General features: G+C 37.0%; 6 protein-coding genes across 10 annotated transcripts; 5 read left to right on the plus strand and 1 right to left on the minus strand.

Annotated features, from left to right (window-relative positions):
- The first annotated feature begins 2276 nt into the window (after positions 1-2276).
- On the plus strand, positions 2277-6337 carry LOC114728323 (uncharacterized). Of its 2 annotated transcripts, none has more exons than XM_028915210.1 (7): positions 2277-2724; positions 3473-4207; positions 4477-5113; positions 5196-5296; positions 5385-5474; positions 5556-5683; positions 5819-6337. In XM_028915210.1, exons 2-7 carry the CDS (start codon positions 3572-3574, stop codon positions 5961-5963), a joined length of 1737 nt encoding a protein of 578 aa, XP_028771043.1. In that variant the 5' UTR covers positions 2277-2724; positions 3473-3571; the 3' UTR covers positions 5964-6337. The 2 variants fall into 2 exon arrangements, with proteins under 2 accessions (XP_028771043.1, XP_028771044.1); XM_028915211.1 differs by having other exon boundaries at positions 3476-4207.
- Positions 6338-7375: 1038 nt separating this feature from the next.
- On the minus strand, positions 7376-8570 carry LOC114728324 (probable WRKY transcription factor 35). Of its 2 annotated transcripts, none has more exons than XM_028915212.1 (3): positions 8429-8570; positions 8155-8295; positions 7376-8011 (listed from the first exon to the last, which is right to left on the minus strand). In XM_028915212.1, exons 1-3 carry the CDS (start codon positions 8506-8508, stop codon positions 7453-7455), a joined length of 780 nt encoding a protein of 259 aa, XP_028771045.1. In that variant the 5' UTR covers positions 8509-8570; the 3' UTR covers positions 7376-7452. The 2 variants fall into 2 exon arrangements, with proteins under 2 accessions (XP_028771045.1, XP_028771046.1); XM_028915213.1 differs by having other exon boundaries at positions 8155-8284; positions 8425-8512.
- A 3524-nt stretch (positions 8571-12094) lies between these two features.
- On the plus strand, positions 12095-14857 carry LOC114728332 (uncharacterized). 2 transcript variants are annotated; one of them, XM_028915222.1, is made up of 2 exons: positions 12095-13250; positions 14777-14857. In XM_028915222.1, the coding sequence occupies exons 1-2, from the start codon at positions 12399-12401 to the stop codon at positions 14819-14821; spliced, it is 897 nt and encodes a 298-aa protein (XP_028771055.1). In that variant the 5' UTR covers positions 12095-12398; the 3' UTR covers positions 14822-14857. The 2 variants fall into 2 exon arrangements, with proteins under 2 accessions (XP_028771055.1, XP_028771056.1); XM_028915223.1 differs by having other exon boundaries at positions 12096-13270; positions 14777-14806.
- LOC114728333 (cytochrome c oxidase subunit 5C-like) lies at positions 12737-19965 on the plus strand. Of its 2 annotated transcripts, XM_028915225.1 has the most exons (3): positions 12737-12748; positions 15555-15561; positions 19625-19965. In XM_028915225.1, the coding sequence occupies exon 3, from the start codon at positions 19639-19641 to the stop codon at positions 19831-19833; it is 195 nt and encodes a 64-aa protein (XP_028771058.1). In that variant the 5' UTR covers positions 12737-12748; positions 15555-15561; positions 19625-19638; the 3' UTR covers positions 19834-19965. The 2 variants fall into 2 exon arrangements, with proteins under 2 accessions (XP_028771058.1, XP_028771057.1); XM_028915224.1 differs by lacking the exons at positions 12737-12748; positions 15555-15561 and adding an exon at positions 18582-18681 and having other exon boundaries at positions 19612-19965.
- LOC114728330 (DELLA protein RGL1-like) lies at positions 14985-16454 on the plus strand. Its single transcript, XM_028915217.1, has one exon. It carries the CDS (start codon positions 14985-14987, stop codon positions 16452-16454), a length of 1470 nt encoding a protein of 489 aa, XP_028771050.1.
- A 3968-nt stretch (positions 19966-23933) lies between the features above and the next one.
- Positions 23934-24503, plus strand: LOC114728335 (calvin cycle protein CP12-2, chloroplastic-like). Its single transcript, XM_028915226.1, has one exon. It carries the CDS (start codon positions 23976-23978, stop codon positions 24366-24368), a length of 393 nt encoding a protein of 130 aa, XP_028771059.1. The 5' UTR covers positions 23934-23975; the 3' UTR covers positions 24369-24503.
- Positions 24504-26098: the final 1595 nt, after the last annotated feature.

The raw sequence follows: 26098 nt of genomic DNA on the forward strand, positions 1-26098 counted from the left end.
TATGCTTAACACTCCATTAGCTTTAAAATGCACAGAGGAACAAAATGCGATTATAGAAGCATCCGCTGGACTGGCTAGCAATTGCCTATATTGAAAAAAACCTATATAAAGTTATTTATACTATTAGGTCAAGTTTTTCAATAATATTCTGTGTCTTTTTTTATTTATGTTATGTGGATTTACAATTAAATACTATTAAATATTAATATTTTAAAAATACAATACACAATTATGTGTGATTTGATAACCTGTCACGATAAATATAATACATGATATTTCAATATACAAAAGATCGAGTGCCTCAAAATGTAGTTAATATGTCTAAACATAAAATATAATTTTTATGGAGGGGTGTATTATTCATAAGTTTGTAATTTGTCATCAAATATTTTCATAAGCGTATAATTGATACAGGGTTTATGACTGTAAAAAAAAAAGAAAAAAGACAACGTATTCCATGTATTTTCTTTTGTGTGTGCGCTTTTTCAATTTCGATGCACACATTTCATGAATTTTTAACATATCAATTAATTTCAAGGTGTTGTGCTGATTTTTGACTAATCAAAATTAAACCAGGTGTTCATATAAAACCCTTTCAACGACTTTTTTTTTACGGGACAATTCCCTTAAAAAATATTTCTAAAATTTCAAAATTTTAAATTATGAATGAATACAAAAATATGTTATCATTTGTTTTTCAAATATTTTCAATTATTATTAAAGTATAATAAACAAAATTGATTTGAAATTTTAAATTTTAAATATTTTTTGGGGATTATTCCTTTTTTCATTCACGAATCATGAATTAAGGACCTTCTGGAGATAAAAGACCATCCATTTTAATGAATGTTAGTGTTTGAATCAATACTATATATAGTTTTTAATATAAAAACTAATTTGACTTTTAATTTGATTTTAAATATAAAATCTCAACATATTTTGTCTTTTTTGTTTATCCATTTTTTAAAGAGAATCCTTACATTAGTTGTACCTGCTAAATATTTCATCAAGTGGTAGTTTTAGATAATACGCTTGATTAATACGGATATTTTAAAAAAGATAATACCTATTTATTATAAATAAACCAACATAACAAATTTTTTTAATTTACTTAAATTAGTCAATAGACTTTTATATTAAGGATTTAGGGTAGTAACAAATATGACGAGCCACATGATAAAGGCATTTTTTTCCCTCAAAAAATCGTATGAAATCAAAATAATTTAAGGAAGATTGTGCTCTAAATAAATTTCTCAGCTGACTAAAATCTGAAGAAACATTAATTAACAGGAAAAATATCGTAGAAATAAAATTAATTTGGAAGGCAAAGCTAATTTAGAATAGCAGGAATGTTGAGAGCTTTCGTATCATGAGCTCAAGGGTTTACATTTTATCCACATATTTTGCAGAAATAGTTTTCACTGTCGATAAAAAATGCCCAGCAAAATTATTATTTTCCAATCAATAGCTAAATAAATAGACAGAAATCGTGTCAAGCTGTCAGTACTACTTCCGGTTCTAATTATAAGAATCAATTGACTAATTTGAGGAGATTAAAAAAATAAGTTGAGTTAGTTATTTGTTCTAAATAGGTGTTGTCTTTCTAAAATATTCTTACTAATCAAGTGTATTGACTAGAACTATTATTGTTAGAAGAGTTACTTTGGAAAAAAGTGTATAGATATGAGAGACAAAATGAATTGAAGTCTTATATTTAAAATTAAAATAAAAATCAAATAAGATTTTATATTAAGAACCCAAGAAAATATTATTATCTGGCAACGTGTCCGAAGTGTTGAGGAAGAAGTAAAAACATCGAAATTCCAAAATGACCAAATTTCAGGCCTAAAAAAAAATAGAGTGTTATAAAAAGAAGATAACTACAAAAAAAATTTAATGGCAAATAAAGAGTTATTATTCATACCTGAGAACTTGTCAGTTATTCAGTTATTATTAAAATTTTATATTATCTCCAATTTTAATTATAAGATATTGTTTATTATAAACGAGGTCTGATTAGGATAAAAATAATAATAATAATTATTATTTTTGGATTTAATTGCAATCTCCAAAAAAAGATAACAGTGAAATGGCACGTCACCCATCGGGCGTTCCAGGGTTTTCACTTTCCGGGGTACCGATTCGCCGCTCTGTAGGGGTTTAAGGATGTGACACGTGTCCCAAAAGAGCTGAACAAATGAGAGAAGATAATGTACGACAAGGTGCGCAATTCCTTAACTTGCGCCAAAACTTGCAGCGAGACCGTGTGTAGAAGGCGAGGGAAAGTAAAAGGAAAGAGTGGCGGGAGAGAGAGGGGGAAATAGATAGACAGAGAAAGAGGAACGAGTTAGGATCGGCGAGCGAGCCCGAGTCGAGTTGGGTGACCCCATCCAACAAAAAATGGTGAACAAAAAGATCATTAGTCATCTCTCGCTTCCAACCAGCGCCACGCCCTTTCTCTCTCATATATTCTCGTTTTTGTGGTCAAATTGCTCCAACCCTAAACCCCAAATCCAATTCTACCTCACATCTCGCCATTCCTTTTCCTGTCTCTACCACCACCTACGCGAATCCATCATATTTTCTCATACGCAGCACAGGCACTTGCTTCAGAATTGGCTGTTTCGAGCCATATTCCCTTTTCGTCGTCTTCTTTATTGCTAAGGTTTTCAATTTTGATCTTCGAGGGACAGTCTGTTTCTGGAATTTTATTCGACATCAGAGGTAATCGAATCTTTCGCTGTTATTTCTTAGTTGGTTGTTTTAATGGATATAATTCGTCAGCATGTTGGTTTCCATTGGTTAGGATGATGTTTCCGATGGATGCTTTGTTCATGTTTGTATTCTTCAATTGACGAGCTATCACCTTGGACCGAATGAGGGGGCCGTTCATTCTTCACTCATCTTGTCTGGGCTTCTGAAATTTTCTTATATTCTTTGGTTTTGCGAAGATGATGCGTTTGTACTTTATTGGTCTGTTTACTCTTGGTTCAACATGTTTTTTCAGTCGGTTATTGTTGCTTAATTAGTTTTTATTTGTCTTGCGAAATCAATTTCTCTGTTTTGTGGTGATGGATTTGCGGTGCCACTTCGTTGAATTCTAGGTTTTCTCTTTTTGGTAGTGCCTCTTTTTGTTATATCGAATACCTGTCTGCACCTTTACAAATTTACAAGTGAAATTTGTTTTAACCCCACTTTTTCCTTTTAATCTGTCTGTATTTTCTTCTTGCCATTGCGGCTTATCCTATAATGATTTTCTTCTAGTTTGCATGTATTTGCATGCACTTTAAAGGTACACTTCTTCCAGGATAACTTCACCATGACAAAGAAAAGTCGGAGTATTCGACAGTATATTGATGTTATTTCTTAAGTAGATTGTTTTGTTTTGATGTTTGAGAGATAACTTGACTTTTAGTTATCTCTAAAGATTCGCTAATGTGGTTACTGATGGTTTATTTTTATTCTCTTGCAGCAGAAATTTTCGTAGTTATAAGATGTTTATATCTATTTTGTCATCTCGGTGGTAGTGGAAGGAGTACCAGTGAAGCTGTGCTGTAGTAACAATTAACTAATGGAAGATTTAGGTGGTACCCGATTTGATGGCCTTGGCAGTGCGGCAAGGAAGAAACGTAGTCAAACTTCTCGCCGGCCTCGGCCAGATTCACAGCCTGTTTCTGATGGTCAATCTCCCTTGTCATCATCACCTTCAGATGATGCAAGCAAGGCCTCTAGTGATGAGAATAGTGGTTGTGATAATCATCCTAAGAGAAAAGAATTTAATCTTAACCAGTATGTCTCTAGTGTCCCCTCTGCTACTGCAGCTGAAGATGATAAATCCCATAAGAAGAGTGAAACGGATGGAGAATTCCATTTGTTTTTTAATAACGAGCCTGGACAAGTTTTATATAACAAACGGTGCAGTGAGGGTGTCCTTGCTCCTGCTAACTGGAAAGGCTCCAGCAAATCAAAGGATAGCTTAGAATCGGAATCAAGCGTCGCAGATATGTATGGTATGAACCTGGGGCAGCCAGGAGCCTCTCAGGATAGCTTAGAGAATGAAAACAGGGTCAAAAAGGTTAAACTCAAGGTTGGTGGTGTAACGCGTATGATCCAAGCTAACTCTGCTCCTAATGGTTCATCAAGCAGTGGGTCCACTGCAAAGAGCTCTCAGCTGTCAGATGCCTCCAGACCACGCCAAAAGCAACAGGTATTTCACTCTTACGAATGATTATAGATTCAGTCATCATTCTTCATCCTAGCCTCCTCCTCAGCTTTTTTAACCTAACAGAACCACTCAATTGAAACCGAGCACATCTTATCTTCAAGCCCGGGGGGGGGGGCTGAGCACACCTGATCTGGCTAGCTATGCGGACTTACCAAGTCGATTAAGTATTTAAAGTCTTGCTTTTATGGAACAGTATCTGGTGTCCTGATTTCTTTGCACACTGTTTCATCTTTTAAATTCTGTTATTGCAGGGAAATTCAGATGATAACCAGTCCCCTTCAGATAAGAGGAGTGGCCTACAAGGCATTCCGTGGAAAAATTTCTCAAGGGATGGGTTTGGTCTTGGAAAGGTGGATTCTGTGATAGGGAAGATATCAGGAAAGGACACATCCAGTAAGCAAGGCGACAAGACTGAGCCAATCCGTAAGAGCAAGCGAGTACCAAAGAGGCGTCTATTGGATGGGGAATTTGGTGATGATGACAACGATGAGGAGATTCGCTATTTGGAAAAGCTCAAAACATCAAAAGTTTCTGCAGTGTACAGAGATGAAGAAGTAAGCAAGAAACATAGAAAATTATCCAGTGTCTCTGATGTGGAAACTTCTGCCTCATCAAGGTCAGTCAAAGATGGCAAAAGCAAGTCCATATCAGATAGAATGTATGAGGACACAGACTATGAGGAAGATGAGGATTCTGGGTCTGATGTTGAGCCTGAGCACAAGAAAAAGAGAAAGCAGAAGAAGGAATCTGTTGATGTATTGATGGACAGTAAAAGGGAAATGACTCTCACAACACGCCAAAGGGCCCTTCAATCAAGCAAGGATGCCTCTGCATCTGGTGCAAGTCTAATAGAGTTTCCTAATGGATTACCGCCTGCTCCACCTAGAAGTGAGAACTTGTATTTCGTGTGCCTTTATTTCATTATGTTGTTTTATTCAGCTTTGTTTATGTTGCTTTTATTCTAATATAGAGCAAAAAGAAAAGCTTTCGGAGGTGGAGCAACAACTAAAGAAAGCTGAGGCTGCCCAGAGGCGTAGAATGCAAGTTGAGAAGGCTGCTAGGGAATCTGAGGTTTGTTCTGTTCCATCCAAATTATTGTTATGTTTCTGCTATAGTTGATTTCAGGAGATATAAATGCTTGTTTTAATTGCTTTTGTAGGCTGAAGCTATCAGAAAAATACTTGGTCAAGACTCCAGCAGGAAGAAACGGGAAGAGAAAATGAAGAAACGCCAAGAAGAACGGGCACAGGTTTGGCAGCAACAAATGGATCCCACTCACTATTTTAATTTCCTATGCAGCTTCAATTTTTGCTGTCTTGATTCTTTGCAGGAGAAGGCAGCTAATGCGCAGATGCTCGCATCGAACACCATCAGATATGTGATGGGTCCTGCTGGAACGGTTGTTACTTTTCCTGAGGAGATGGGCCTTCCTAACATATTCAGCTCCAAACTCTCCAGGTACCAAGCTTCTAGCTAATCTGGATTTGGATTTTTATGATTTTGACCACTGATATTGGTGAGGAGCTAGAGATGCTTGTCTAAGTTTGTTGGAGGCATTCTCTAATGAAGAATATCATTTGGTAATTGTTTCAGTTATCCACCTCCGCGTGAGAAATGCGCGGGTCCATCTTGTACCAACCCGTACAAGTATCGAGATTCAAAGTCCAAGCTTCCCCTTTGCAGCCTGCAGTGCTACAAAGCAGTCCAGGAGACGTTGACGGCTGAAACCATTTATTGATGTCACGATTGATGGGGTACTTAGATGGGTCGTTGATGCTTACGCTTGTATAAATCATCTGCAGCTTGCTTATTTGCGCAATTGAGGGTTGTGGTACAATCGATAGGTAGCATACATCTTATTTAGCTGAGAAAGGGTTGGAGACTAGAGCAATAAGAGCATATGTGAAGGGCCCTCTCCTCCCCCCCCCCCTCCGTGGACTGATTTATGTGTTGTAAAACTGGTAGTGGACCACCTAGCGTCATTCATTATTGTAATTGTAGCTACTGTAACTATGTGAGAGTTGAAAGCAATTTTACCAGTGGCGTAGAACACTTGACTATTTTGAAGTGTCCTCTGAGGATGATGGAAATGTTTTCTATTTAAAAAATTAAGTATATCATCTGAGAAATTAACTTATCAACAAAAAATGAATTGGAGATAAATGTATTAATATTTTTGCACGGGCATTAAATCTGAGCGATTCGTGAAATATGCTGTTCTATATACAAGGATTCGCTTTCAGATAACGTATGGACTCTTGCAAGTTGGTCCTGGCCGAAAGAATTTATGACCAGGAGATGGTGAACTCGTCTCACAGTTCCACCGTTGGGTGGAGAATCCATCCAATTCGAGGTACGAGGGGGGCCCGAAAAACTGTGAATTTGTTATAGAAGAGGGAGGTATACGAGGAATCGCCAGTAGAAAAGTAGCAGGCTCCGCAAAATGAGTGCATATGGACAACAAAATGGGTGTTTTAAAATAAGGCCAGATTGCAGCAAACACAGGATAACTTGGGGATTTGGCATCTTGTGACATGGAATCTCTCGACTTTTGAAGGACTACTATATGAACGAAGAGTACCTTAGACTTTCTCGAAAGGCCCGTCCATACTCCATACATCCCTATCAATCCACGAGTGCTGCCTACAAAAAGGTTTAATTAGATTTAGCTACTCTTCCACCAAATGAAGTAATGAATCGCCAAAGGACCATGAAAGCAACCCAAAACTTAAAAAAGAAAAGCAGAGCAAATAATGGCCGCCAAAAAAGCATCACTCCCTCTTCCATCATCGATTAAGGTTTACCCCAAGTAAAAGACCTTATCCTGAAATGATATTTGAGCACTCATCCCTGAACCTGGTGCTATCTTTTAATTATTAAACTAAAGGACAATTACTCCCCTTTCTTTTGTTTCACTACCCGAAGTAACCCTTCGTGTTTTGGCGTGAGAGAGATAGATATTGGGGTTTCCCCATCAACCCACTCCGTTATTTCCAGTCTCCCAGGATTGTGTCTACCCACTAACTCTGCTCATGACTAAGTGACGCACTTTCCATGTCTGTGCACTCTCTGCAACAACATAATCAAGAAAAGCAATACTAATACTAGTAAATAAGAAGTAAAAAGAAAGAATCCGAATCGAAAACTAAATGAAACGGGAATTTTATATATGAACATTTCAGTTACATTCGTTGGGCAGCAACCCCTGCCAAAGAAACAAACTTAAATCATGAAGGGGCAACCACAATCCTTTCCTCGGAGAAATTGCGCCTCATTAAGTTTAAGAAAGGTGAAGATATGGGGAGCTCTTCAAGTTCATCGAAAAAGTCATGCTCTTCGGATTTGGGTGTCGACGAGTTCTTGAACTGAGAATAACTGGGGAGCTCTTTTTCTGGGAGGAGATCTATTCTACCATGTATTTTCTCTGGGTTCAGTTGGAAAGGATCTTCTGGGTCAACAATGATGTCTTCAGAGCTCTGAATTGGCGATTGCAAGTAATAGAAATTTTCTTCTTTCACACATTCATAGCTGACCGTCGTGGGCTTGTGATCTTTTTCCCTTTCTTTCTCTTCTTGGTCTTCCACTTTCAAAGTCGCTGGAAGATCTTCAACGGTCTGGTTTTGGGAGTTTTGTGGTAGATTTAGATTGGAGTTGGAGGGACGATCAGGAGGTGGATGGTTATGAGTAGACGTATAGGTAACGATGAGCATTGAAGCATCAGTTCTGCATCTCTCTACTTGCTTTCTGGCTGAACAACCCTTGGATGTGCTGCACCTGTAGTAGCCCCTGCTAAACGAGACAATGGATGAACTATATTCGAGAGAATAGACATTTGAAGTGGAAATGCTTAATCAAACACAACCAGCCAAAGAATGTGAGATTACAACTCCGTCAGTATCAAAACTAGTAGAAAGAAAGAAAGCTAAAACCTTGGGTAAGGAGATCCTTTTATAGGCTTCTGTCCATATTTTCTCCAAGACCATGAATCGGAAGCCAGCCCTTCGTTCTTAAGCTTTCTTGCGTTTTCTCCAACTCTCACCCTCATAACAGTTTTCTGAACTGCAGTTTTCCTGCAACAAGTACGGCACAGAACTAGTTTACCAGTGAACTACCAGTGATGACGAGAAATTATCAGGAATTTCAAATCAAACTTGAGAATCCAAGGCAGCTTTATTTTTCCTTTTTCGCCAAGCATGAACGCACCGTTTTTTTGAGCGGTTGAGCTTCTTTTGCATTGACCTCTGGAGATGCTTCTGACTCAAGTTTTGGGGATGCAGTACCATCCATAGTTGCTTATTCTCTCTTTTACTGGCCTCAGTTGCTACAGGCTTGGAAAGAAAGGAAGAGGATCAAGGAGAGAGCTGTGAAGGATTAGAGAGAGAAACAGGAGAAGAAGGATGGCCTATGTATGATAGCAAAGCAAGCAAGGCGTTCGTCCACTTGCTTTCCACTCATTCAGCTTTTATGAATCATGCCCATGTTTGCTTTGTGCTGGGTGCGTGTGCGTCTATTGTGCATCGAAAGGGTCATTCCTGTACGGGACCCTCGTAACCTAATACTCGAGCTAATTAATTAGATATGTTTTGTTAAAAAAATCATACTATCACGGGTTTAATATGAAAATTAGTTGATTGATTTGAGTAAAATAAGATAATTAGTTAGATTAATTAGTTATAATAAATAAGTGTTGTCTTTTCTAAAATACTCTTACCAATCAAGTATTATTTGATAAAATATTTAATATGTGCAATTATTATAAGGACTATTTTGAGAAAAATAAATAAATATGATAGATAAGGTGGATTAGAGTTTTATATTTAAAAACAAATTAAAAGTAAAATTAACTTTTATATTAAGTACGAGACGTAGAACTATTTAGGATACTTCCTCTTTGTATCACTCATTTTTAATTGTTTCCCACGTATTGAAAATTTGAAAATTAATTGCATCTTTGAATTTATCCCCAAAAAAAAAGAAGAAAATTTATGCTTACTGAGTAGATTTTATATTATACTACCTACGGTCCTTAATATTCTTTTTGTCTTTAATATAGGACTCAATTGTTAAGTTGGTTTTGATTTTAAATATAAGACCCATTTTTATGTTTATCAGTTTTCTCTAAATTACTCTATGGATACTTCCTCAGCCACAATCAAGTAGAAGAGGAAGAAGGGGTATTAAGAAAGATGATTATGGTATTTTAGGAAAAAGTATCTCATTTCTTATAATTAACTAACTTACCTAACTTTCTTAATCTAATCAAATTAGTTAAATAAATTTTATATTAAGGACCGGAGGAGTATAAGACCTTATTTGACTTTTATTTTGGTCCTAAATATAAGACCCTAATCTATTTTGTCTCTCATATTTATATATTTTTTCACAAAGTAGTCCTTCTAACAATAGTAACTCTAACTAATACACTTGATTAGTAAAAATATTTCAGGAAAGACAACACATATTTATTATAAATAACTGACTTAATTTCTTTTTTTAATTTCTTCAAATTAGTCAACTAACTCTTATAATTACAACCATTACAACCGGAGGTGGTAGAATAGAATGCAAACCTTCGACAGAAAGTCTTATGAGAAGGAAGAAGGCAAATTTTATATTAATGCTGAAGTATTGGCTGCAGCCATGGCCGATGTCCGTGAGTGAGAACGAGCACCACGTGGGGTGGGGATCTTCCGATTCCAACCTGGAATGAATTGGTAAGCGTTTGATTCGCATCATGGTATCATGGTATATAATTTATGCTGTGGCCGTTTCATGAGAACAGGTTAACTCCTTCCTTCTATCTCTGGTTCTTTTTCCTGAATATTCATTGTTCTCAAGGATCGTTAGAAATAACTTTAAATAATTTTTTTAATTAAAATTTATAAAATATAAAATAAATATGTGGGAAGAGTTTTAATTTATATAAAACGTTTTTATAAATATTTTTAAATGCTATTTCAAACAGTGCTTAATAATTTGATAAGTGATGTTATTGTCGGTGCAGGAGGAGCGGAGACATGACAAAGAACCTGCATGGCTGACCAATGACCACCTTATGATTTCCTTTTCTCCAATCCCATGGTTTCACCAAATGCAAGATTTTCCTTCGTTCTATTTTCTTCTTCGTCCCGATCAAGACTGCTGCATGTGGTGGTCAGTGAAAAAAAAAAAAAAAAACTGATTGGTCCAGAACAACTGTCATCCTTTTTACACAATTGTATCCTTCTATTAAAAACAGGAAATAATCATGTTCTAAGCGCTCTCTAACACTAAACATGGGTTGTGATAAGTTTATTTATGGGGTATCTAATTAACATAAAAAACATTTCTAAAAAACACTTTCATGTGATTTGAAAAAAAAATTACTCTTACATATTTATTTTGTATATTATAAAATTATATATAGTTTGATTTCCGTCTAAATAATTCTTAGATTGTTTTGTCCAGTCCAACGGGCTTTTCAGCATCCAACTTTTGAGCCCATTAGAAAGGAGACAAAATAGACGGCAACAAAAACACGTCATTATGCCCCAAAAGAAAACATGGCATTACCCGTACCAAAAACAAAACGTATTATGTGTGATCAAGCGATGACATCTTGGGGCAAGGAGAACAGCTACTTGGAACCCAACAAACAGGGTTTGGTCCATGAAAACAAAAAATATTTGCAGCTTTGCTCTTTTTTTTTTTTTTGCTAAAACATAGATATCTTCCTATTAGAGACAATCTTATTAAAGACACTGTCAGGCACTAAATATGGATACCTCTCCTAGTGGGGATTCGAACCTTTAATATCAGATATTACCTTGTCAAGTGCCAACTATCAACCCTGTCAAGTGTCAATATATAGCTAATTTATAAGAGCACGTATTGTGTGTAAGTTATATCCCAGACTTTATACAATTTAATTGTCATAAAAACCCGGTTGAGGTAAAACAAGTTGACAGCATTCAGAAACATCTAATCGATCGATGAGATGTTGGTCTAAGTGCTTATATATATACATAGAGAGAGAGAGAGAGAGGTGAGATATAAGTTTTGCCGCTGAAGAGAGAATCTTTGGGCAAACAAAGAACCACCTACTATTGATCCTCACTCTCCATCGTCTAATCCTTTTCTGAAGCCGTTGTTGCATCGCTGTAACGTAATAAGTCCGAGTCTGCAATATTCCCCTCCCCCGCCTAACATCAGAACTTGTTTAATTAATTAGTTTGTTAATTAATCTGCGATGACCTGCGTACCGAACGCCTCTTTTCTTTTTGAGCGGGTACGTTTGTTGACATCGTAAGTGGGTACGTTCGGTACCGTACCAAAATGTGGTTTTGGTATTTAATTTATATAATAATTTCGGCCAAAATTATTTTCGATGTCAAATGCTCGTTCTGCCCGTCAACTTTCTATTTGATAATTACTTGAGTAAGTTGGCCCAGCTATTATAGTTGAGAAGGAAAATAAAAAATTAAAAGCTAAAATTTTCACATACTTCAATTCTTCAACAATACATTTCATACACCTTGCGATTTCTTTGAATCATATATGATATAGCCCGCTTCAAAGGCTTCTGTGACATTTTAATGTATATTATTCCTTCTTCAAAAATTATGCTTTATTTTATCTCAACTCGGGAATTCAAGATGATAAAATTGAGTGAACATCGCTGGACCTTATAATAAGCCTGAGGCCCAGGGGGCATCAAATTGACTTTTTTCAGGTACATATTTCTTCACTGACTTTGTCAGACGTTCCGTGAGACACCATGTGAATCCGGTTAATACGCGAGAGACAGAGGAAACTACTAATTCAATACGTACGCCTTTGATTCTACTCTGTATACAATGACAACAATTGAAAGATTTTTTTAATTAAAAGAATCAAGTCCCCCAGAACTTGTTGACTCAAGTTTTCTGTTAGTTCGATCTATTTACTTTCGAGTCTTTATTTTTTAGGCTGAGGTACCTAGGAGAAGCTAGTCCCTTCGTGGTCAAACTTGATTCTTGATAGGAAAAAATCATGGAGGAAGCGTGGAATGGATAACATTAGTATATATGGATGTTAATGGACGTGGCAACCACTTTCAAGTTCCCTTTTGCAGCAACTAGCAGCTGCCAATCTGCATATATAGAGACCTTAAGGTGGAAGTTGGCGTTGCTGGTGTTCGTCAAATTAAGTTATTATGGGTTGGCAGAGATGGAATCAGAAGGCCAATGATCTACTGGGCTCTGCTTCTCCCATGCAGGTCTTCCACCTCTTCACGCTCACAATCCTCAGTCTTCTTCTGCCGACCTCGTTTCTTCTCCTTGCCAGGCTCTCTGCTTCTCAATATTATCTCCAAAGCACCGCATCGTTTCCTTCCCCTTGCCCATCTCTTCATCTTTACTCGCTGCTTCTTCACATCAACCCAAACGTTCTCTACCTTCTCGTGTCTATTGTTAGCGTAGCCACTCTAATCCACGGCCTGACCTGCAAATTCAGCTTTTTTGCCCAATCATCAACCTCTCTTCTCAAACTTCCTCTTCATGCTTCGTGGATTCTTCTCTGTTCTTTTCAGGTTTGCGTTGGCTTAGGCATCAAAGGGAACATAGCGACGGATGTTTATGATTCCGATCCCAGTTTTGGCCTCCGAAGAAGTTTCTTCAGCAAATTAATTTTTCTCTTGGGGCTGCACGAGACAACTCAGGTTTGGTCCAGGACGGTGGTTAAGCCGGTGGTGGATGATTCGATGCTTGGAAATTCCAGAAAGGAAAGATGGGTTGAAAGGGTGGCCGTCGCCGCCAGCTTAGGTGGCTTGTGGTGGTGGAGGTTGAGGGAGGAGGTGGAGACTTTGATGGTTATGGCGGAGGCCAAGACCGAGCAATTAATGGATATGGAAATGAGAGATTTTGTTGGGTGGTGGTTGTACTACCTGACGGTGACCATTGGGATGGTCAGGATTCTCAAGGGTCTGTTGTGGATCGCCATGATTTGTGTGTGTAGGAGAAGGGTAACAGAGAGTTCCTTGGCTGGGCCCAACGAGAACGACGACAAGGTGTGAATTTGACCAACTCTGTATGTGACCGTCTTTCGTTTTTTTTTGGTTTTAATTGCGAGTTTATGGTGCCCAATTGAGCACCAATCCAATTGTATAAACTTGAACCAAACATTGCGTAAAATGGTCCAACGATTTAGTCCATAATTACTTGGTTGGCATGGAGCACTTATCCAGCAAATATTCTTGAATTACAATGCGTGTTCTTGGATAATATATTATATAAATATATACAAGTGGGATGAATAACAGGGCATCAATATCTATAGATCACAGATGTAGCATGGTTTTATAAATGGTGTTTGATTCAAAAGTAGGTTGTCCAATAAATGATTTCTTTGGGTTAGCTTGGCCATTAAAATACATATATATGACAGTTGATGCTATTTTAGAACAGATCTTATCCACACACAGTGGCAATTTGGTGAGAAAATTCTATCTTAAACGATAGAAAATCCAAATCTATATGCTTATTACCATGTCTGTAATTCTCAGAAACATTATTGTTCGCGATTCGTGATTAGAGGGCCGGGGATTACTTGAGCTATTTCTGTGAAAGGTTTTCGTTTACCGACTACCGTTGTCCATCACTGAGCTAGACAGAAATAAGTACTTGACTTTTTTCATTTTTATCAGTTAGGCTAAAAACAAGCGTTTTAAAATTTAGAACATTTGTAACGTTTAATTCTTGGAGTGTAAGGGAAGTTAAATATCATTATCTTAGAAATAATCTCCCTGTCCTTTTCCAAGTCCTCGTAGAGCTAATTGGACTCAATTCTAAGGCACTTCATTATTATTTTTTGGGTAAGAGACAACCGAATCAATACACACCCACCCAATCATGATTCATCCACACGAAAAACCATTAGAGACTCTTATTCCTTTAAAATCTGGCAATTATTCAGCCATAAGCCGATAACTACTTGTGGTCTATCTTTTGTATGCGTGTAGAAAATTTCGAAGTTAATCGTCTCACTCCCCTGTACTTATAGAAGGGGTCAATCCTTCATCAATATGAAAAGGCTCTCTTTTTTTTCCAGAAAAATGTTGTCTCCATTAGCTCGGCTGAGTTTCTTAGGAAGCCTTGTCATATATTATTGGACGCGTTACCCGGCGGTCTGTTTGGATGCCAAACATCGTTTCCATAACGACAAACCAAGAGCCAATGAGCCATAATGATTACGGCAGACCAAAACCAGCCATCTTTGTTTAATACAAATTGCAGGGCTTTTATAATTGCTGCCTGACGGTTTTGATGAAAGTATCGAAACATCATAATCGAAGTTGCGTTAGTCCTTACATGATCCATGTACTTCAATGTTTAAATAAGTCCGTTATGGTGAAGTTTCTTCGATCAATTAAATACTCATGTCTTACAGTGACTGATGATAATGCATGTAGGCCAGTCGTATATTTAAATGGAGAAACTCATTGTCTTGAATGCAAACCGTTAAAAGACTTTTCTTGCTTTCCTCTATCATCCGAATGAGGAATGATCATTTTTCTGTTACACCTTTCAATTTCAGAGGCATCCAGGGCGGTTGTGGTTCCGCACAAGAGGAAGTATTTGAGTTCCCAGGGAAACACGGTTTCTTTCAGGCACAGATTGATTCTTTCTCTGCAGTGGATGGGAAAGGAGCCCAATCATATAAAAATCAAATTCATCTGCAACCGAATGTGCCCAAATTTGATATCCAGGTTCCAGAAGAGTCCAACATCGACCCTGCTCTGCAAATGACACAACCGTTTCAGGAAATCGTGGGGCTTAAGAATCAGGAAGGGGCAAGTTCAGAACTTGTCAATGAGGGCAACAATAAGCAGGTGCCACAATCTTCTTTAGCATACTTGGAGCTGCTGAGTAATTACGCAGGCAGGTTCAAGAAGTTAAGGGTCCAAGACATAACCGACTCGAACAATAGTGAAGCTCATGCAGGTCACCAGGATTTGTCAGCTGAAGAAATAATAAGAGTGGCTGGAGCAAGGTACGTACAATTTTCTACTCATTGGTGTGATGATTATTGCATGCCTCTGCACCCATATGCCTCTGGTCTCGAGGATCTGTCTGAAAAAGAAAATAGAGATGTTGAACTTGCACAGTTTCTTCTTGCTGCGGCCGAGAGGGTTAGTTGCCAACAGCTTGAACGTGCAAGCAGGATGCTTCTTCATTGCTTATTTAATTCATCTCCTGGCGGAAATGCTATGCAGAGAGTTATCTTTCATTTCGCTCAAGCACTTCGAGAGAGAATTGAAAAAGAAGCAGGGGGCACCATTTTGATGGGTTGTCCAAAGAACATAGAAAACGAGTTAATTCAAAACTTGGATACCAACATAGCCCTTGCTTGTCATCAGAAAATTCCTTTCAACCAAGTGATGCAATTCGCTGGTGTACAAGCTATGGTGGAGCACGTTGCACATGATACAAAAATCCATGTTATAGATCTTGATATCAGGCGTGGAATTCAGTGGACGTGTTTGATGCAGGCACTCGTAGGGAGGAACGAAAGCAGAGTGGAGCTCTTGAAGATAACTGCTATAGGAATTGTTGGCCAGCCCACTGTAGAAGAAACTGGCAAAAGATTGACGAGTTTCGCTAGATCGTTGAACTTGCCATTCGCATATAAGCAAGTTTATGTTACAGACATGATCGAAATTACAGAACAACATTTTGAAATTGAAGATGATGAAGCCGTGGCTGTCTACGCTCTGTATGTACTTAGGACTATGGTATCAAGGCCAGCTTGCTTGGAAAACCTGATGAGTGTAATAAGAAATATCAAACCAATTATAATGGTAGTTCTTGAAGTGGAAGCCAATCATAATTCATCCTCATTCGCAATTCGCTTCATTGAAGCATTGTTCCACTACTCGGCATTTTTTGATTGCCTCGAGACCTGCTTAAAAGGTGAAAATAGGGGCAGAATGGCAACGGAAGCAATATTATCTGAAGGGATACGAAACATTGTTGCTGCGGAAGGAGGAGAAAGAACAGTGAGGAATGTGAAGATAGAAGTGTGGAGGAGGTTCTTTGCAAGGTACAGAATGGTGGAAATTGGATTTAGCGAGTCATCTCTGTACCAAGCTAGCTTGGTGGCCAGAGAATTCGCCAGCGGCAAATTTTGCACTCTGGACACAAATGGAAAATGTCTTACGGTTGGGTGGAAGGGGACCCCATTGCATACCGTTTCAGCTTGGAGGTTCCTTTGAGAGCATAATTGAAAGATTTAATTTGACAAATTTGCGCGCACCTTCAATCCACGGTTAAGTCTGACATAAGTTTTTGTTCAGTACATCAACGTATAATTACTAGTACTGTCCCCCCCCGGGGGGCAATACACTTAGATTGCTTTATGTGAGTTTATGTATGTCATGTTTAAATGCATGAGATGCATATGTGTGCAGAAAAAAGTTGGGAGATATTGTCTAAATTGCAAAATAAAATGCAACTGCTCATTCTATGCACACGGAGCTCCACAGCCCTGACTGCCTGGAAGGAGGTATTGAGGAGGCTCGGGATTCAGATTAAAAAAATACCAACTTTTCAAGTTTTATTAAGAAAATGAGTCATTTTTTCACAGTATCCTTTCAAATTAATTAAATTTTTTTAATTAACTTTTCCATTCACTTATTTTCTTTATTAAAAAAATTTATAACCCTAGTCACACACACACTTCGGCTCCCTTTCAGCTAAAGAAGTGTTAATTATCCAATATCATGAGAATTATTGAAATTAATCGGTCAATGATAAGGGAATTGACAAATCAATTGACAAGTCACGTGTCTTTTTCTTTCATTTAATTAGGAGTTTCCTTTTTTTAGGCTTAAAGGTCTTCTTCTCTCCCAACAAGTGTACTTTTTGGAATTCAAATTTGTGTTTTCTTCTTTACGAGAATAAAATCATTTACCATCTTAACCAATAACTTGTTGGTCATATGTTTATTTTTTGTTGTTGGGGCTAAAAAGCCAGCTACCTAATTCTTCTTCTTCATTTGTTTTTAATAAGAAGGGAGCTCAGCCAATTACACTGGGTCTGACCACTGTTATTAGAATCCTTCTCTAAGTAGGCATCTAACCCTGTAAAGCTATCATGGAACGGATGAAAACAAGAGAGACAAGAGAGGACCCTTTTGACAAGAAAGTCTGTTACTACGGGGTGTTTTGGATATTTCGGAGGTATTTTTAAAAATATTTTTTCTCAAATTAAAATAAATTTTTTTATATATTTATTTCGTATATCATAAAATCATAGTTTAATTTTCATTCAAAAACTCTCTATATTTAGCATCTCAATGAATCGCCTGTACTTGCACGGTCCAACTCTCTAGCCAGTAGGTGCCGAACGTCTTGGATGATGTTGAAGTTTGCACGTTCAGGGAGTCCGCCAATCTTTCTATGACAAGGTATTTTTGAGTCTTGGTAAGAAGTCAATCCATTTATGCGTCACACGGCACCCAGGTTGACCTGATATTATGTGCAGGGGTCCTCCTCTTTTATCTTGCATTATTCCAATAACATCCCATAACAGGCCCCAATTACCATACTTCTTCCGCTGCATAATAATAAGTCATTTTAATTAATTTATCAATAGTCATCATAAATAAATGTGGAAATCCTGCACAGATATTCATATTTAATGCTCAATAGTATCTTGAATAAGATTGTTTTTAATAAGAAGATATACGTGTGTAGAAAGAAAATATAATGGTTAGTTCATTAAATGTATTTTGAATTGAAAATATTTTTCAAGTTTCCCCATGCTGAAAAAAATTATGAAGATGAGAGAAAAATACAAGGAGTTATTCTTCTAGTCTTATTTATAAGGTAAAGAGAGAAGACATTTTTTTTGTCTTATGTATAGGATATTTAGAAAAATTTTCTGTATGTATATACAATTTTACCATTCATTTATTATTGTGTTGATTTTTTTATATGAGATATAATGTATATTAAATAGGAATAAAATTGAAAAGTTGTTCAATTTTAAATGAATAGTTAATGAAGTTTAAGATTTTTCTTGATCTATGTAAAATATGTTAGAAGTCACTTATAAATAGGACCAGAAGAGTATATTTAATCATTAATTATGTGAATAAAATTAAAATTAACTATTAATTATTTTTAAGTGACTTATATTTTAAAGTAAATTATTGTTCCAGAAGTATAACACTCATATTTTAAGTCAGGGAAATCACCTTAGGCCTGGGCGACTAATTTTGATTGGGCAAATGACCTAGGCCAGAATGGTCACGTGCATGATCAGCCGGAAAAGAAAATGAATCGGCAGGAGTTGCGGTATTTAGTTGGGCTGGGTCGGCCCATTTGACTGCACAGCCTGGACGAAGTTCCTCAATAACGTGTATCCTCCCTTCGGCGTCCCGTTTGTAAATCCCCATCGACTTCTTCGCGTGGAAGAGATCCATTGCCATTGTCTCCGGTGAGCCCTCCCCGCCCCTCTGTTTGTATTCATATCACGGCCGCAGCGGCTCTCATACGATGTATTTAGATTCGTTAAGTAATGCTTTTCTTCGGCGGTTTTCTTTGATAATTCGCTGATTAGGGTTAATTTGCGTCGCCGTTGTCAATCCACGAGAATTAGCTGCTCGCTTTGTCGATCTATTTTATTTTCTTGAATTCATTGGGTAAACAATGCTAAATTGGGAACTGGATTGAAACCTTTGGTATAGAATGACGATCCTTTGGCCTGCTGAAGTTTCGTCCGATGCGATTGATCGATTTTTGGAATATTTATTAGGCGAATGAGAAGTCACAGAAGTAGGAATCCATTGCTGTTTGGTTTGAGAGAAAAATGTCTATGCAAGTTTTCTGCATGCTTTAAGGGTTTTGATTATTATGCTTGCAGAATTTTTAATATTGTAGAATTGATTGAGCAGAAATTTTGATGAGCTAGAAGCAGCTTCGATAAACTGATACTTGTGTATGAACTCGTGGTTATGGATCAAGGATGAAGTGAAACTAGCATTTAAGAATTGATAATTATAGCATTCATGCCTATATACTTAAATCTAGGATGGATTCTGATGCTTGCCTTCTATAGAGTACGTCTTTATTCAGGAAAAAAAAAAAACACACACACACACACACACCAGAATTCAGAAACTACAATTTCTTTGTTTGGTGCAATAATAATGGTTGAGGTAGTAGTATATCTCATAGCAGATAGTTTTCTGGTTTGACGATTTCTTCTTAAGTAATAGATATATTAAAATGAACTTAATCCGATGTGAATTCCTATATCTAATTATAGTGATTGATTCCCGGGAATGGATGCCATTGTTTTTTGACTTCTGTCCTAGTTTGATATTTGATTTTACGAAACCAAGAGGTGTTGGGTCTGTTTTGGTAGAATTAAGAAGCTTGAAGACAGAAGTAAATGGCTGGACCGAGGATTGCTCATGCTACCTTGAAAGGGCCAAGTGTTGTGAAGGAGATATGCATTGGCTTCGTACTTGCTCTTGCCGCTGGCAGTGTGTGGAAGATGCATCACTGGAATGAACAGAGGAAAGTCAGGACCTTTTATGATTTACTAGAGAAAGGTGAGATTAGTGTTATTGCAGAGGAAGAGTAAACCTCATGCCTTGTGTCTGTGACATCCATTTATCAGCCATTTTTCTACTATTTGATGGGCTCTTTAAATCAGATGAGCTGAACTTATTGTAAGATTTAAAAGAATAAGTTTCATGCACTGAGTTGTGGACTATATTGTTGACTTGGAAATTTTATGAAGTTTTGCTCTATTTTCTTTCCGTGCTTCCGTGATGCCTTTACCGCTTTCATAATTGTATTTGTTTTGTTATATTTTCCTTTGGGATTTGCAACTCACTTCTAAACCAAGTGTTTGACAAGCATACAAAAAGTAATATCACAAGTCTGAGCTTTTGTGGGAATCTGAAAGAAGGTATTTATCTATCTTGAAGATATGAAACGCGGAATTCTGGGATTGGACAATAAGTTTTATGGTTGTTCCAACGGTTGTCGGTGCAATGCTTGATGATTGTTAAATAGCTCTTTTTTTCTTTTTGGTTAGCCTCAAATGACTGGTAAGTGGTTGAAGGCACCTGCTTTTTGCCTTTTCCTTTCACTTTCACTTTGAGTTGTGGTTTCCAGAAGCCTAAGTGAGTTTTGTTGAGTGACTGGACGTAACCCCGCATACATGAATGATAGTTTGGTACAAGGACGCGGGATGAACGCAAAGCTAATGCTTTGCTTGGATCCCTGAATTTAGATAAACTTTGAAGAGGAATCTGTGAGGGAAATGGTGAGATTAAGCTCTGCCCGGACGCTCAATTAGTGATGGTACTCACTTTGATTTAGAAAAGGTAAAGGATGGTTAATATTTGAATAAAATTTGACGTGGGCAGTTTGCTGGGGTGCACTAAACCTTGAGTGCTAGCAGAATCAGTGCGAGCAGCTCCTCTAATTTCCGATACCCATGATCAAGGCATTTGGTTGACCAGATGAGAGGGGCGTCTAGACTTGCTAGCTAGTTCACGTAAATTATGCGCGTAAGTAGACATGAGTAGCATCCCTGTTATGATTACATTGATAACAACAAGTTCAATATTTCAACGGAATGCTGTGAACCGTCTCCCTTGAATTCTGGCTAAATTAAGTGATGACCCTCATCAAACATTTAGCCGAAAAGGATGAGTTCAATTCCAGAACAGAAATCATTTTCACACAACTGCACAAGTGATTCTGTGATCATGGGGTTCCTATGCGGCGAACTGCCATTAGCTTTTTGTACCACCTAAATGAATACTACCTCCGATCCTTATTATAAGACCCCGTTTGACTTTTTGTTTGGTCTTAATTATAAGACCCCAATCCATTTTATCTCTCATATTTATGTATTTTTTTCCAAGATAATCCTTCTAATAATGATAGTTCTAGCCAATATACTTAATTAGCAAGGATATTTTAGTAATGACAATATTTATTTATTACAAATAACTAATTTAACTTACTTCCTTAATCTCCTCAAATAAGTCAACTGGGTCTTATAATTAGGACCGGAGGTAGTATTATACCTCAGGAATGTTTCTGTTTTCAGACACGTTTTCTCAACACCCGGCTTCTTTCTGCAAGGGATTAATGTTGTACTATCTCCGATTCTCAGTTACACTACAAACTAGTTTTTATATTTATGCATTCAAATTGCCATGCGGGGTCGCTTCTCTTCCATGTATATTATTCGTCAAACCAGGTTGCCAGTAGGAAAAAAGACAGAAAAATGCACCTTTAATTTCAAAAGCCCAAAAACGTCCGTCCAATTTCACAAATCCCATTTTGGTACCATGAGACCAAATTGGGATTATTATGTGAAAGGAAAAGACCACATTGCCCTTCATTTTAAATATTATTTTTAAAATATCACAGCCCCTACTGGCTGGCCGGTCACCGAACCTCCGGCAGCGGCGGTCACCGGAGCTCCGGCGACCAGCCGACAATTGGTCATCAGAGCTCCATCGGTCGGATTTTTTTTTTTGAAAATTTTTACAACTTCAATATAACGGTTAACAACTTTTGTAATGCTATTAACAACTTCAGTATAGCAATTAACAACAGCTTTTCTGGGAAATTCAACAAACTCCAGCGACCGGAAACAATTATTTTGAAAATTTTTACAACTTCAATATAACCGTTAACAACTTTTGTAATGCCATTCACAACTTCACTATAGCAATTAACAACAGGTTTTCTGGGAAATTCAATAAACTCCAGCGACCGGAAACAATTTTTTTGAAAATTTTTACAACTTCAATATAACGGTTAACAACTTTTGTACTGCTATTAACAAGTTCAGTATAGCAATTAACCACAGCTTTTCTGGGAAATTCAACAAACTCCGGCAACCGGAAACAATTATTTTGAAAATTTTTACAACTTCAATATAACGGTTAACAACTTTTGTAATGCCATTCACAACTTCAATATAGCAATTAACAACAAGTTTTCTGGGAAATTCAATAAACTCCGGCGACCGGAAACAATTTTTTTGAAAATTTTTACAACTTCAGTATAACGGTTAACAACTTTTGTAACCCTATTAACAACTTCAGTATAGCGGTTAACAACAGGTTTTTGAGTTATATAATTTTTCAAAAAAATCTGAACTCAAAAACCTGTTGTTAACCGCTATACTGAAGTTGTTAATAGGGTTACAAAAGTTGTTAACCGTTATACTGAAGTTGTAAAAATTTTCAAAAAAATTGTTTCCGGTCGTCGAGTTTATTGAATTTCCCATAAAACCTATTGTTAATTGCTATATTGAAGTTGTGAATGACATTACAAAAGTTGTTAACGGTTATATTGAAGTTGTAAAAATTTTCAAAATAATTGTTTCCGGTTGCCAGAGTTTGTTGAATTTCCCAGAAAAGCTGTTGTTAATTGCTATACTGAAATTGTTGATAGCATTACAAAAGTTGTTAACCGTTATATTGAAGTTGTAAAAATTTTCAAAAAAAAAATCCGACCGACGGAGCTCTCGTGACCAATTGTCGGCTGGTCGTCAGAACTCCGGTGACCGCCGCCGCCGGAGGTCCGGTGACCGGCCGGCCAGTAGGGGCTGTGATATTTTAAAAATAATATTTAAAATGAAGGGTAATGTGTCTTTTCCTTTCACATAATAATCCCAATTTGATCTCATGGTACCAAAATGGGATTTGTGAAATTGGACGGACGTTTTTGGGCTTTTGAAGTTAAATGTCCATTTTTCTATCTTTTTCCCTTGCCAGTACGTACCCATCTTCCGTTGCTTTTAATTTTGTTGAAGTGAGTTCCGTGGCCTTGCATTGCAGTGCTGGAGACCAATTTTTTCATGGCCGACCAAGAAATGTAGACCAAATTAACCAATATATTTGAGAGCCCGTGTGAGTATGAACAATGAAACTAGTATGGCCTAGGAGACAACTTGCGTCGCCACAGAAAGATGCTATAAATTATATTAGTAAAGAGAATAATTTAAGATGGATAAAAAGACTTCTAATAAAAAAGTCGAATTTATATTTATTTTAATCATTTTCAGGCCAACAAAAGTATTTCTTTCAATTATTTGACTGTTTTATTTATTAGTTAGGTATTTCCTTTCCTCACCATCTACATTACTATTCGAGCGTGGTTTTTTTTCCCTAGAAATCCTTCTAATGGGAATTCGTTTATATTTTTTTATTCCAAAAATTAATTTGTGCACCATCAACACTTTTATATTAACTTTAAGACTTGAAAAAAAAAGACAAATATGTTTTCAAGTTTGTGTCCTATTATTGACAGTTATTGTTGGGCAATTAACATGTGGGTGGCGGAAAATACAGGAGCGTGTAGAATGCAGATGGACGGTTGATATTTTCACCTGCAGACAAAAATTTAGTAGACAAATGGCATCAAACGTACCAAAATATCAAGATTTTTCCCTTTTTTTTTGACTCCTCCACGCACCCGTAGATCTTCCTCCTCCCGCGATACATTAGCCGACGGAATCCCAGTTGTGGCCTCCTATCATCCCCTGCATGTGGAAGTTCCAAAAACAAGATTTTTCATTCTTTTCCCGCAGCAAAATATCTCAACACGATTCCACGTGGCAACACATAACTGGTCGTCACATGATAAGAAGTTGTGATTTTTAAACCCGGCTGCCAGGCTTCATCTATATATCTGCATGTCTTCAATTGCCTTCTCCCCATTAAATATCAACTCAAGAGAGGAACAAGAATGGCAACAATAAGCGGTGTGAGCCTTTCAAGTCCGAGAATTGTGCCCAGGGCATCCGACTCGTCGCAAAAGTCACACACCGTCAACTTCCCGCTGCTACTCGCCCAAAGGTGTCCGGCCAAGTTTGGTTCCGGGCGAGTACTTGCTTCCGTTCGACCCGTGCGTGCTGCTCCGGAAGGAATATCGGGCAGTGTTGAAGAAAGCATAAAGAACGCGGAGGAGGCATGCTCGGGTGACCCGGCGGGCGGTGAATGTGCGGCGGCATGGGACGAGGTGGAGGAGCTGAGCGCGGCGGCCAGCCACGCGAGGGACAGGAAGAAAGAATCCGACCCACTTGAGAACTATTGCAAGGACAACCCGGAGACCGATGAATGCCGCACGTACGATAATTGATAGCCGCATGTATGTGAAAATCATCGGTGGTGATCATGTTAGCTTTGGTATATATATTAAAAAAAAAAATCATATCATCTTTGTCTGTTACATTGTATAAGCACATAGCTATTAATTATTATTTGAGCGTGAAAATCAGTAACTCTTATCTCTGCGATTTTTTTTATGTTTATTTTGGTGAAAAAATACTCTGACTCTTAATATAATAGCTAGTTGACTTTTAATTTGATTTTAAATATAAGACTCCAATCTATTTTATCTCTAATATTTATCTATTTACTCTCAATTAATTTTTATAATAGTTGCATATGTTAAGAAGTCACTATCAACGGAGAATTCAAATACACATAATTAATAATGGTATTTTAGAAAAGATAACATTTATTTACTACAAATAACTAACTTAACTAACTTCTTTAATATCTTTGAGTTAGTTAAATAGATCTTATACTACCTCCAGTCCTAAATATAAGAGCTAGTTGACTAATTTGAGTTAATTAAGAAAATAAGTTAAGTTAGTTATTTGTTATAAATAAATGTTCTATTTTCTAAAATACTCTTGCTAATCAAGTATATTGGTTAGAATTATTATTGTTAAAAGGATTATTTTGAGAAAAAAAAAATATGAGAGACAAAGTGAATTGAAGTTTTATATTTAAAGTCAAAATAAAAATTAAATAAGGTCTTATATTAAAGGTAGTAGTAAAAAAGATCATTTTATATATAGTAATCCGATTACTTACTTGCCTGATGATTGAAACTGGTGAAATTGCTCCCCGCAACGGCTGCTTCACTGAGAAACTTGTATGGAGAGCAAGCGGTTCAAATTCAACCTTCAAAGTAATCCTTTTGGTGAGACTTACTTGGGAGTTTCAAAATTTGAGGAGCTTTAGATGAGGATCCTCTCCCGTTATCTCTACTTCACGTTTGCTACCTTGTTAATATAAGCACATGACCATAATTCATAAGCAATTCCCCATTTCTTCAAGGGCTCATGGCAACTTCTGGGTGCAGTAGGCATGGCCCGAGATATGAATGCTTTTATTTCTCTTGATGTAAAGGGGAAACACTGGCAACTTCGCGTGCTCTAGATATTAGGAGGGATTCGACTAATAATCTAATAAAAAAATGTTTATTATTATTATTATTATTCAATCACGTCTTGAGTTTGAATATTACAAATACAAAATATGTTTTTGGAGAGTTACTCTTATAAAGAATAGCGAAACATGATATTAATGCTTGGCAAAATTTTTTAAATAAATTCTTATTTTTTAACGGAAAAAAAGTAAGCACTAACACCCTAAAATAATAAACAGGATTGAACCTCTTAAAAGGAGGGATTAGAAAAAAGGGGGTTGCCGAGTATCCTTTCCCTTCAGGTCAGGGGAGGTTTGACCTGAGATAAAGCAATGCAGAGGAAACATGTACCAGTATGATATTTGGCGGTGGTAGTTTAACCCCTTCTTTGCCAATCAAGACACGCTAGCCGGCTATTCTTTCCCCACCACGGTTTAGCTAGACAACTACCCCAACAATAAAATTAATTCATAACTTCTATCAAATGCTTTTTATTGAATCATAATCATTATGGCTGCAACATTTTAAAGATTCATGAATCTAATTACATTGAATATGACTCATAAAAGAAGCTTCTGAATAATCTACAAGAATACTGGAATCCGCTCGAAGGATACTTTACTATGGTACCCAGCTCGCTTTGCTTGGTA

Source organism: Neltuma alba, unplaced genomic scaffold, assembly GCF_004799145.2.
Source record: "Neltuma alba isolate B1F8T4 unplaced genomic scaffold, ASM479914v2 tig00012533_pilon, whole genome shotgun sequence".
Lineage (NCBI taxonomy): Eukaryota > Viridiplantae > Streptophyta > Magnoliopsida > Fabales > Fabaceae > Neltuma > Neltuma alba.